Genomic DNA, 14324 nt, shown 5'->3' with positions numbered 1-14324 from the left:
TCTGGGTCAGAGCAATGACCCTGTATATAATACATACCTTAGTGTTCTGGGTCAGAGCAATGACCCTGCCTAGACAATACATACCTTAGTGTTCTGGGTCAGAGCAATGACCCTGCCTAGACAATACATACCTTAGTGTTCTGGGTCAGAGCAATGACCCTGCCTAGACAATACATACCTTAGTGTTCTGGGTCAGAGCAATGACCCTGCCTAGACAATACATACCTTAGTGTTCTGGGTCAGAGCAATGACCCTGCCTAGACAATACATACCTTAGTGTTCTGGGTCAGAGCAATGACCCTGTCTAGACAATACATATCTTAGTGTTCTGGGTCAGAGCAATGACCCTGTATATAATACATACCTTAGTGTTCTGGGTCAGAGCAATGACCCTGCCTAGACAATACATACCTTAGTGTTCTGGGTCAGAGCAATGACCCTGCCTAGACAATACATACCTTAGTGTTCTGGGTCAGAGCAATGACCCTGCCTAGACAATACATACCTTAGTGTTCTGGGTCAGAGCAATGACCCTGCCTAGACAATACATACCTTAGTGTTCTGGGTCAGAGCAATGACCCTGCCTAGACAATACATACCTTAGTGTTCTGGGTCAGAGCAATGACCCTGCCTAGACAATACATACCTTAGTGTTCTGGGTCAGAGCAATGACCCTGCCTAGACAATACATACCTTAGTGTTCTGGGTCAGAGCAATGACCCTGCCTAGACAATACATACCTTAGTGTTCTGGGTCAGAGCAATGACCCTGCCTAGACAATACATTCCTTACTCAGTCGTACTGCTGAAGGGTAAGAGAAATTACTGTATATATGAATGGACAAAAGCCATTGATCACGTGGTAACACTCATTCCTATATAAGGGTTGCAAAGCTACCGGTAATTTACCAAAGTTACTGGAATCTTCAGTAATTTTGGTAATTACCAGAAAATCTAGGTCAATCTATTGTAACTTTGGTCATTTACACTTGAATAACTTTCCCACCAGTTTGAGGCCAAAACATTAGCAACAAATATATTTTGACATAGTAAAGTAAATAAAAGTGTGTAAAAAATATATTTCATGCTGAAATCCTCATATTAAACACCAATGGTATTCACTAAGTTCATGGTTCATATATTGATGGTTCGTATATTTCATATATTGTACATGTGATAGGACCACACAGAGGGCCAGAGATGATTAGACACCTGTGATAATCTGAAGTACCCCAAACGGGCCACTAGACGTCTTGTGATAGGTACACAAAACATATATAGACATCTTGTGATAGGTACATAAAATCCTTGAAAGATACCAAAGTTCTGGTAGTTTACTGGTAAATGTAGACCGTTTTCCAGTAACATATCAACCCTATGTGAAGACTCAATAACACATCTAATCAAAGGAAGTTAAAATGGTGTCTCCCAAAGACATGACATGCACAGTTTGAGCTACTCCAGGAAGTGACGTCTCAGTGCCGCCCCCTCTCATTGAGTAACTCAATAAGGCCGATCGGGGTACTGCAAGCTGTCAAGACAACCAGGTGAGGAGAGTTCCTTAGTAATCAGTGACCTTAAGTCATCAATCAAGTCCAAGGAAGGAACGAAAACACGCAGACACTCTGCCCTCCATGAAACGACCTTGACACCTGTGAACTAAATTGTCCTTATACCTTCGTCTCTGTGCAATTTTGAATTAATCACTTCAAGGACATACATCTGGTGTATTAGAAGCCATTGGAGAGAGAGAACAATAAACATATACATATAGAGAGAGAAAAGTGGCACAATCATCACAGGACAGGGTATAGACCACAGGTTATAGGACAGGTTATAGGACAGGTTATAGGACATGTTATAGGACATGTTATAGGACATGTTACAGGACTGGTTACAGGACAGGGTATAGGATAGGTTTGGGACAGGTTATAGACCACAGGTTACAGGACAAGGTATAGCCACAGGTTACAGGTTACAGGACAGGGTGTAGACCACAGGTTATAGGACAGGTTACAGGAATGGTTACAGGACAGGGTATAGACCACAGGTTACAGTACTGGTTACAGGACAGGGTATAGACCACAGGTTACAGGACAGGGTATAGACCACAGGTTACAGGGCATTTATAGGACAGGGTATAGACCACAGGTTATAGGACAGGTTACAGGACAGGGTAAAGACCACAGGTTACATGACAGGTTACAGGACAGGTTACAGGACAGGGTATAGACCACAGGTTATAGGACAGGTTACAGGACTGGTTACAGGACAGGGTATACACCACAGGTTACAGGACAGGGTATAGACCACAGGTTACAGGACAGGTTATAGACCACAGGTTATAGGACAGGTTGCAGGACAGTTTATAGACCACAGGTTACAGGACAGGGTATAGACCACAGGTTACAGGACAGGTTATAGGACAGGGTATAGTCCACAGGTTACAGGACAGGTTATAGGACAGGGTATAGACCACAGGTTACAGGGCATTTATAGGACAGGGTATAGACCACAGGTTATAGGACAGGTTACAGGACAGGGTAAAGACCACAGGTTACAGGACAGGGTATAGACCACAGGTTACAGGACAGGTTATAGGACAGGGTATAGACCACAGGTTACAGGGCATTTATAGGACAGGGTATAGACCACAGGTTATAGGACAGGTTACAGGACAGGGTAAAGACCACAGGTTACATGACAGGTTACAGGACAGGTTACAGGACAGGGTATAGACCACAGGTTATAGGACAGGTTACAGGACTGGTTACAGGACAGGGTATACACCACAGGTTACAGGACAGGGTATAGACCACAGGTTACAGGACAGGTTATAGACCACAGGTTATAGGACAGGTTGCAGGACAGTTTATAGACCACAGGTTACAGGACAGGGTATAGACCACAGGTTACAGGACAGGTTATAGGACAGGGTATAGTCCACAGGTTACAGGACAGGTTATAGGACAGGGTATAGACCACAGGTTACAGGACCGGTTACAGGACAGGGTATAGACCACAGGTTACAGGGCATTTATAGGACAGGGTATAGACCACAGGTTATAGGACAGGTTACAGGACAGGGTAAAGACCACAGGTTACAGGACAGGGTATAGACCACAGGTTACAGGACAGGGTATAGACCACAGGTTACAGGACAAGGTATAGACCACAGGTTACAGGACAGGTTATAGGACAGGGTATAGACCACAGGTTACAGGGCATTTATAGGACAGGGTATAGACCACAGGTTACAGGACAGGGTATAGACCACAGGTTACAGGACAGGTTATAGGACAGGTTATAGACCACAGGTTATAGACCACAGGTTACAGGACAGGTTATAGACCACAGGTTACAGGACAGGTTATAGGACAGGTTATAGACCACAGGTTATAGGACAGGTTATAGGACAGTTTATAGACCACAGGTTACAGGACAGGTTATAGACCACAGGTTACAGGACAGGTTATAGGACAGGTTATAGACCACAGGTTATAGGACAGGTTATAGGACAGTTTATAGACCACAGGTTATAGGACAGGTTATAGACCACAGGTTACAGGACAGGTTATAGGACAGGTTATAGACCACAGGTTACAGGACAGGTTATAGACCACAGGTTACAGGACAGGTTACAGGACAGGGTAAAGACCACAGGTTATAGGACAGGTTACAGGACAGGTTATAGACCACAGGTTACAGGACAGGGTATAGACCACAGGTTATAGGACAGATTACAGGACAGGTTATAGACCACAGGTTACAGGACAGGGTGTAGACCACAGGTTACAGGGCATTTATAGGACAGGGTATAGACCACAGGTTATAGGACAGGTTACAGGACAGGGTAAAGACCACAGGTTACAGGACAGGGTATAGACCACAGGTTACAGGACAGGGTATAGACCACAGGTTACAGGACAGGTTACAGGACAGGGTATAGACCACAGGTTATAGGACAGGGTATAGACCACAGGTTACAGGACAGGGTATAGACCACAGGTTACAGGACAGGCTATAGACCACAGGTTATAGGACAGGTTACAGGACAGGTTATAGACCACAGGTTATAGGACAGGTTGCAGGACAGGGTATAGACCACAGGTTACAGGACAGGGTGTAGACCACAGGTTACAGGACAGGGTATAGACCACAGGTTACAGGACAGGGTATAGACCACAGGTTACAGGACAGGGTGTAGACCACAGGTTACAGGACAGGGTGTAGACCACAGGTTACAGGACAGGTTATAGACCACAGGTTACAGGACAGGTTATAGGACAGGGTATAGACCACAGGTTACAGGACGGTTACAGGACAGGTATAGACCACAGGTTACAGGACAGGTTATAGACCACAGGTTACAGGACAGGGTATAGGGTACAAGGGTATAGACCACAGGTTACAGGGCATTTATAGGACAGGGTATAGACCACAGGTTACAGGACAGGGTAAAGACCACAGGTTACAGGACAGGGTATAGACCACAGGTTACAGGACAGGTTGTAGACCACAGGTTACAGGACAGGTTATAGGACAGGGTATAGACCACAGGTTACAGGGTATTTATAGGACAGGGTATAGACCACAGGTTATAGGACAGGTTACAGGACAGGGTATAGACCACAGGTTACAGGACAGGGTGTAGACCACAGGTTACAGGACAGGGTATAGACCACAGGTTACAGGACAGGGTGTAGACCACAGGTTACAGGACAGGGTATAGACCACAGGTTACAGGACAGGGTATAGGTTATAGGGGACAGGTTATAGGACAGGTTTCAGGACAGTTTATAGACCTCAGGTTACAGGATAGGGTATAGACCACAGGTTACAGGACAGGTTATAGACCACAGGTTACAGGACAGGTGATAGGACAGGTTATAGGACCACCGGTTATAGGACAGGTTACAGGACAGGTTATAGACCACAGGTTACAGGACAGGTTATAGACCACAGGTTATAGGACAGGTTACAGGACAGGGTATAGACCACAGGTTACAGGACAGGGTATAGACCACAGGTTATAGGACAGGTTATAGACCACAGGTTATAGGACAGGTTGCAGGACAGTTTATAGACCACAGGTTACAGGACAGGGTATAGACCACAGGTTACAGGACAGGTTAGGTTACAGGACAGGGTATAGACCACAGGTTACAGGACAGGTTATAGGACAGGTTATAGACCATAGGTTACAGGACAGGTTATAGGACAGGGTATAGACCACAGGTTACAGGGCATTTATAGGACAGGGTATAGACCACAGGTTATAGGACAGGTTACAGGACAGGGTAAAGACCACAGGTTACATGACAGGTTACAGGACAGGTTACAGGACAGGGTATAGACCACAGGTTATAGGACAGGTTACAGGACAGGTTACAGGACAGGGTATAGACCACAGGTTACAGGACAGGTATAGACCACAGGTTACAGGACAGGTTATAGACCACAGGTTATAGGACAGGTTGCAGGACAGTTTATAGACCACAGGTTACAGGACAGGGTATAGACCACAGGTTACAGGACAGGTTATAGGACAGGGTATAGACCACAGGTTACAGGACAGGTTATAGGACAGGTTATAGACCACAGGTTACAGGACAGGTTACAGGACAGGGTATAGACCACAGGTTACAGGGCATTTATAGGACAGGGTATAGACCACAGGTTATAGGACAGGTTACAGGACAGGGTATAGACCACAGGTTACAGGACAGGGTATAGACCACAGGTTACAGGACAGGGTTAGACCACAGGTTACAGGACAGGGTATAGACCACAGGTTACAGGACAGGTTATAGGACAGGGGTATAGGACCACAGGTTACAGGGCACAGGTTATAGGACAGGGTGTAGACCACAGGTTACAGGACAGGGTATAGACCACAGGTTACAGGACAGGTTTTAGGACAGGTTATAGACCACAGGTTATAGACCACAGGTTACAGGACAGGTTACAGGACAGGGTATAGACCACAGGTTACAGGACAGGTTATAGGACAGGTTATAGACCACAGGTTATAGGACAGGTTATAGGACAGTTTATAGACCACAGGTTACAGGACAGGTTATAGACCACAGGTTACAGGACAGGTTATAGGACAGGTTATAGACCACAGGTTATAGGACAGGTTACAGGACAGGTTATAGACAACAGGTTACAGGACAGGGTATAGGACAGGTTATAGACCACAGGTTATAGGACAGGTTATAGGACAGGTTATAGACCACAGGTTACAGGACAGGTTATAGACCACAGGTTACAGGACAGGTTACAGGACAGGGACAGGTTACAGGACAGGGTAAAGACAGGTTATAGGACAGGTTACAGGACAGGTTATAGACCACAGGTTACAGGACAGGGTATAGACCACAGGTTATAGGACAGATTACAGGACAGGTTATAGACCACAGGTTACAGGACAGGGTGTAGACCACAGGTTACAGGGCATTTATAGGACAGGGTATAGACCACAGGTTATAGGACAGGTTACAGGACAGGGTATAGACCACAGGTTACAGGACAGGGTATAGACCACAGGTTACAGGACAGGGTATAGACCACAGGTTACAGGACAGGTTACAGGACAGGGTATAGACCACAGGTTATAGGACAGGTTACAGGACAGGTTACAGGACAGGGTATAGACCACAGGTTACAGGACAGGCTATAGACCACAGGTTATAGGACAGGTTACAGGACAGGTTATAGACCACAGGTTATAGGACAGGTTGCAGGACAGGGTATAGACCACAGGTTACAGGACAGGGTGTAGACCACAGGTTACAGGACAGGGTATAGACCACAGGTTACAGGACAGGGTATAGACCACAGGTTACAGGACAGGGTGTAGACCACAGGTTACAGGACAGGGTGTAGACCACAGGTTACAGGACAGGTTATAGACCACAGGTTACAGGACAGGTTATAGGACAGGGTATAGACCACAGGTTACAGGACCGGTTACAGGACAGGGTATAGACCACAGGTTACAGGACAGGTTATAGACCACAGGTTACAGGACAGGGTATAGGGAAGGGTATAGACCACAGGTTACAGGGCATTTATAGGACAGGGTATAGACCACAGGTTATAGGACAGGTTACAGGACAGGGTAAAGACCACAGGTTACAGGACAGGGTATAGACCACAGGTTACAGGACAGGTTGTAGACCACAGGTTACAGGACAGGTTATAGGACAGGGTATAGACCACAGGTTACAGGGTATTTATAGGACAGGGTATAGACCACAGGTTATAGGACAGGTTACAGGACAGGGTATAGACCACAGGTTACAGGACAGGGTGTAGACCACAGGTTACAGGACAGGGTATAGACCACAGGTTACAGGACAGGGTGTAGACCACAGGTTACAGGACAGGGTATAGACCACAGGTTATAGGACAGGTTGCAGGACAGTTTATAGACCTCAGGTTACAGGATAGGGTATAGACCACAGGTTACAGGACAGGTTATAGACCACAGGTTACAGGACAGGTGTTAGGTCAGGTTATAGGACCACAGGTTATAGGACAGGTTACAGGACAGGTTATAGACCACAGTTTACAGGACAGGTTATAGACCACAGGTTATAGGACAGGTTATAGGACAGGTTACAGGACAGGGTATAGACCACAGGTTATAGGACAGGTTACAGGACAGGTTACAGGACAGGGTATAGACCACAGGTTACAGGACAGGGTATAGACCACAGGTTATAGGACAGGTTATAGACCACAGGTTATAGGACAGGTTGCAGGACAGTTTATAGACCACAGGTTACAGGACAGGGTATAGACCACAGGTTACAGGACAGGTTATAGGACAGGGTATAGACCACAGGTTACAGGACAGGTTATAGGACAGGTTATAGACCATAGGTTACAGGACAGGTTATAGGACAGGGTATAGACCACAGGTTACAGGGCATTTATAGGACAGGGTATAGACCACAGGTTATAGGACAGGTTACAGGACAGGGTAAAGACCACAGGTTACATGACAGGTTACAGGACAGGTTACAGGACAGGGTATAGACCACAGGTTATAGGACAGGTTACAGGACTGGTTACAGGACAGGGTATACACCACAGGTTACAGGACAGGGTATAGACCACAGGTTACAGGACAGGTTATAGACCACAGGTTATAGGACAGGTTGCAGGACAGTTTATAGACCACAGGTTACAGGACAGGGTATAGACCACAGGTTACAGGACAGGTTATAGGACAGGGTATAGTCCACAGGTTACAGGACAGGTTATAGGACAGGGTATAGACCACAGGTTACAGGACCGGTTACAGGACAGGGTATAGACCACAGGTTACAGGGCATTTATAGGACAGGGTATAGACCACAGGTTATAGGACAGGGTAAAGACCACAGGTTACAGGACAGGGTATAGACCACAGGTTACAGGACAGGGTATAGACCACAGGTTACAGGACAAGGTATAGACCACAGGTTACAGGACAGGTTATAGGACAGGGTATAGACCACAGGTTACAGGGCATTTATAGGACAGGGTATAGACCACAGGTTACAGGACAGGGTATAGACCACAGGTTACAGGACAGGTTATAGGACAGGTTATAGACCACAGGTTATAGACCACAGGTTACAGGATAGGTTATAGACCACAGGTTACAGGACAGGTTATAGGACAGGTTATAGACCACAGGTTATAGGACAGGTTATAGGACAGTTTATAGAGCACAGGTTACAGGACAGGTTATAGACCACAGGTTATAGGACAGGTTACAGGACAGGTTATAGACAACAGGTTACAGGACAGGGTATAGGACAGGTTATAGACCACAGGTTATAGGACAGGTTATAGACCACAGGTTACAGGACAGGTTATAGGACAGGTTATAGACCACAGGTTACAGGACAGGTTATAGACCACAGGTTACAGGACAGGTTACAGGACAGGGTAAAGACCACAGGTTATAGGACAGGTTACAGGACAGGTTATAGACCACAGGTTACAGGACAGGGTATAGACCACAGGTTATAGGACAGATTACAGGACAGGTTATAGACCACAGGTTACAGGACAGGGTGTAGACCACAGGTTACAGGGCATTTATAGGACAGGGTATAGACCACAGGTTATAGGACAGGTTACAGGACAGGGTAAAGACCACAGGTTACAGGACAGGGTATAGACCACAGGTTACAGGACAGGGTATAGACCACAGGTTACAGGACAGGTTACAGGACAGGGTATAGACCACAGGTTATAGGACAGGTTACAGGACTGGTTACAGGACAGGGTATAGACCACAGGTTACAGGACAGGCTATAGACCACAGGTTATAGGACAGGTTACAGGACAGGTTATAGACCACAGGTTATAGGACAGGTTGCAGGACAGGGTATAGACCACAGGTTACAGGACAGGGTGTAGACCACAGGTTACAGGACAGGGTATAGACCACAGGTTACAGGACAGGGTATAGACCACAGGTTACAGGACAGGGTGTAGACCACAGGTTACAGGACAGGGTGTAGACCACAGGTTACAGGACAGGTTATAGACCACAGGTTACAGGACAGGTTATAGGACAGGGTATAGACCACAGGTTACAGGACCGGTTACAGGACAGGGTATAGACCACAGGTTACAGGACAGGTTATAGACCACAGGTTACAGGACAGGGTATAGGGAAGGGTATAGACCACAGGTTACAGGGCATTTATAGGACAGGGTATAGACCACAGGTTATAGGACAGGTTACAGGACAGGGTAAAGACCACAGGTTACAGGACAGGGTATAGACCACAGGTTACAGGACAGGTTGTAGACCACAGGTTACAGGACAGGTTATAGGACAGGGTATAGACCACAGGTTACAGGGTATTTATAGGACAGGGTATAGACCACAGGTTATAGGACAGGTTACAGGACAGGGTATAGACCACAGGTTACAGGACAGGGTGTAGACCACAGGTTACAGGACAGGGTATAGACCACAGGTTACAGGACAGGGTGTAGACCACAGGTTACAGGACAGGGTATAGACCACAGGTTATAGGACAGGTTATAGGACAGGTTGCAGGACAGTTTATAGACCTCAGGTTACAGGATAGGGTATAGACCACAGGTTACAGGACAGGTTATAGACCACAGGTTATAGACCACAGGTTACAGGACAGGTGTTAGGACAGGTTATAGGACCACAGGTTATAGGACAGGTTACAGGACAGGTTATAGACCACAGGTTACAGGACAGGTTACAGGACAGGTTATAGACCACAGGTTATAGGACAGGTTATAGGACAGGTTACAGGACAGGGTATAGACCACAGGTTATAGGACAGGTTACAGGACTGGTTACAGGACAGGGTATAGACCACAGGTTACAGGACAGGGTATAGACCACAGGTTATAGGACAGGTTATAGACCACAGGTTATAGGACAGGTTGCAGGACAGTTTATAGACCACAGGTTACAGGACAGGGTATAGACCACAGGTTACAGGACAGGTTATAGGACAGGGTATAGACCACAGGTTACAGGACAGGTTATAGGACAGGTTATAGACCATAGGTTACAGGACAGGTTATAGGACAGGGTATAGACCACAGGTCACAGGGCATTTATAGGACAGGGTATAGACCACAAGTTATAGGACAGGTTACATGACAGGGTGTAGACCACAGGTTACAGGACAGGTTATAGACCACAGGTTACAGGACAGATTATAGGACAGGGTATAGACCACAGGTTACAGGGCATTTATAGGACAGGGTATAGACCACAGGTTATAGGACAGGTTACAGGACAGGGTATAGACCACAGGTTACAGGACAGGGTGTAGACCACAGGTTACAGGACAGGGTATAGACCACAGGATATAGGACAGGTTATATGACAGGTTGCAGGACAGTTTATAGACCACAGGTTACAGGACAGGGTATAGACCACAGGTTACAGGACAGGTTATAGGACAGGTTATATACCACAGGTTACAGACCACAGGTTACAGGACAGGTTATAGACCACAGGTTACAGGACAGGTTATAGACCACAGGTTATAGGACAGGTTACAGGACAGGTTATAGACCACAGGTTACAGGACAGGGTATAGACCACAGGTTATAGGACAGGTTACAGGACAGGTTATAGACCACAGGTTACAGGACAGGTTATAGGACAGGTTATAGACCACAGGTTACAGGACAGGTTATAGACCACAGGTTACAGGACAGGGTATAGACCACAGGTTACAGGACAGGGTATAGACCACAGGTTACAGGACAGGGTGTAGACCACAGGTTACAGGACAGGTTGCAGGACAGTTTATAGACCACCGGTTATAGGACAGGTTACAGACAGGTTATAGGATTCTGTATAGGATCCTGTATTCCAAATAGAATCAAATGCTTTTTGGAAGTCGATAAAGCAAGTGTATATTTTGGTATTATTTTGGTGGACATGTTTATCTATCTGGGTGTGTAGGGTGTAAATATGATTAGTTGTGCGATGTTTTGGTATAAATCTAATTAGTCTTTTACTCAAGACATTGTGCTTATTAAGGAAGTTGAGAACTCTTACATTTATAATACTACAGAAAACCTTCCCCAGGTTACTGTTCACACAAATGCCTCTGGAATTGTTAGGGTCACATTTGTCTACGTTCTTAAAGATTGGGGTTATGAGTCCTTGATTCCAGATGTTATGGAAATAACCTACACTCAGGATCAAATTAAACCGTTTTAATAAAGCCAATTGTAATTTTGCACTAGTGAGTTTGAGCATCTCATTTAGGATGCCATCAGGTTCGCAGGGTTTTTTAAATTTGAGAACCTGAAGTTTCTTATAGAGCTCCTGGTCAGTAATAGTTTAGTTTCTTATAGAGCTCCTGGTCAGTAATAGTTTAGTTTCTTATAGAGCTCCTGGTCAGTAATAGTTTAGTTTCTTATAGAGCTCCTGGTCAGTAATTGGGGAGTCCAGTGGATTTTGATTGTCCTTTATAGCTTTTTCTAATCCATTCAACTCCTCATGAATTTGGCGTTGTTCTGCGTTTGTGTCAATTTGAACGGTGTTGTAGAGCGTTTTAAAATGGGTTGGCCATATGTCACCATTTTGTATCGCTAATTCCTCTTGTTTCTCTCTCTCTCTTTATCCCTCCCATTCTCCCCCCGACCCAGGTTTCCGGTGCTGTCTCCTCTGACTCAGTTCCTCTCCCTGCCCAGACTGTGTCCTCACCAGTCTCACCTCCACACCATCTCTGGTCTGTCTGGCCTGTCTGGCCCCCGACACGGCTACTGCTGCTCCCGCTGTGCCCAGAAGAAATGGCCTCCCATCCTCCTCGGCCCCCTCAAACCACCACAGTCCCTCCAGAAGACCCCTCTGGACCTCCAGTCCCTCCAGAAGACCCCTCTCCTGCCCCCCGTGGACACACACCACTCCCCCCCTAAGATCTCCCAGACCCCCAGCCCTGGGTTAGAGTCACTCCCTAAGGGGGAGTGGAGGATACCTGGGGAGGTGACCCGGTCTGTTGGGAGGTGAGGATGGAAACACACACACACACAAACACACATTCTATACACACATACGTACACGCATGCACCGTGTGCCAATCTTCTGTTTGATTGACAGGTTTCAGGTGGCTCAGATTCAGGAGCAGAGGCCTGGTTCCGTGGGGATGACGTTCCGACCAGAGTCTAGTGACTCAGACTCAGTGGAAGACGCATCTCTGCTGGGGGGGAACAAGTCATCCTCGTCTTCATCCTCATCAGCTGCCAGGGGTACACAGGAGGTGCCGGTCACTTCCTTTTCTCTTGCTGATTCTCCCTCTCGTCGTTCCTCTCATTGTATTTTCACCACCTCTCTTCTTCTTCTCTCCAGTCCACTGAACATTCTGATTCTTGGAGTGTCGTTGACTTCTCCCAGGAGTCCCTGGGAAGCACACACACACACACAGGAAGGCATATTCTTCTAGTGACTGCTTAATTCTGAAATAGTAACACGTTGCCTGTCATTGTGGTGTCGGGGGAAGAACTCCCTCCACCACACACACACACACACCCTCCCTAGTTAGTCATCAGTGACAAAAACACACACGTCTAGCTCAGCACATTTAAACGTGAGACGTACATAAATCACGGTTCATTCATGGCTTGTCAATGCTGACAGTTAGTGAGGAAGCTACTGACCCCTAGTGGGGATATTGGGAACACACACACACCACCTCAAGTCCCATTCCTGTGAGACAACATCCTGTGAGTCAATGGTCAACCATTCTAATAATCTCTCTCTCTCTCTCTCTCTCTCTCTCTCTCTCTCTCTCTCTCTCTCTCTCTCTCTCTCTCTCTCTCTCTCTCTCTCTCTCTCTCTCTCTCTCTCTCTCAGGTTAACAGCTAAACATTTGCAGTGGTGAATGCTGGGTAAAAAATAACTCTACCTCGCTGAGCAAAGGATGCGATGGGATTCCAAAACGGTGACCAGAGAGGTTGATTTTCCTCTTTGTTGGGATTTGGGAAGTTAGCCTGGGTGCTTGTTGGGAACTTAGCCTGGATGCCAGACACAGGGAAACACTCATATTTATAACACAATCAACTTGTATTTTATCCTATTGTTGAGCAATAATCCTCTGTCTTTAGTGGCAGGGAGGAGAAGAGAGAAGGAACAAACTATTAATTAACCCAGGCGTGTGGTTGTGCTTCCATAAGACTCTGGACAGGTTGGAGGACCTTAACACTGTCTGCACTTGATACTGCAATACAGACACACACACACATACACGATATGTCTACATTCTCACACACACACACACACACACACGGTAGGTCTACATTCACACAAACACACACACACAATAACAAGTATTATAGAAAACAACTCACATGTTTTGTCTAGATAAAACTTTGAATCATTTTTATAACAGATTTAGCTATTTAAACGATTTAGCACGTCTTGTGTTTGAAGCGCTTAGCGGAAGTTTTAGGCCTTCTGAAGTTTTAGGTCTTCTTGATCATGTTGAATGTAGTCTTATCTAGCAAATACTTGGTGGTTGAGCTCCAACATTGAGAGAGAGACATAATGAAATGCAAGCAGCATGAACTACATGTTGTACTCTTCAGCTCTTATAGATGGCATTTAAAGTGGAACTGACAGTATTTTAGCAACATGAAATCTAATTCAAACCAGTTCATATACACCACCAGGAAGAATGTGACGCTTTAAAAAAATACAAATCTATCAAGCGAACGCTTAGATATGATCATTTTTATGTTTTCATAAATTCTTAAAATGTTTGGTAATTACATACAGTAAGGCATTTGTAAAACAATTGTATA

The 14324-nt window shown here is 45.9% G+C and overlaps 1 protein-coding gene across 3 annotated transcripts in view; it reads left to right on the top strand.

The window, feature by feature from the left end:
• LOC115115121 (tumor necrosis factor receptor superfamily member 19L-like) overlaps positions 1–13865 on the top strand; it is a 61492-nt gene extending 47627 nt beyond the window's left edge. For 2 of the 3 annotated variants that reach the window (XM_065000530.1, XM_065000529.1), the window contains exons 9-11: positions 12174–12530; positions 12625–12784; positions 13378–13865. In XM_065000530.1, the coding sequence (XP_064856602.1) occupies positions 12174–12530; positions 12625–12784; positions 13378–13389 (529 nt within the window). In that variant the 3' untranslated portion in view covers positions 13390–13865. The remainder of the gene's footprint in view (positions 1–12173; positions 12531–12624; positions 12785–13377) is intronic. The other variant, XM_065000531.1, reaches the window with a different exon arrangement.
• The last annotated feature ends 459 nt before the right edge of the window (positions 13866–14324 follow it).

The sequence above is a fragment of the Oncorhynchus nerka genome, linkage group LG14 (assembly GCF_034236695.1).
Source record: "Oncorhynchus nerka isolate Pitt River linkage group LG14, Oner_Uvic_2.0, whole genome shotgun sequence".
In the NCBI taxonomy this organism is placed as follows: domain Eukaryota; kingdom Metazoa; phylum Chordata; class Actinopteri; order Salmoniformes; family Salmonidae; genus Oncorhynchus; species Oncorhynchus nerka.
The sequence above is the reverse complement of the archived record's forward strand: the minus strand, read 5'-3'. Positions and strand labels throughout refer to the sequence as shown.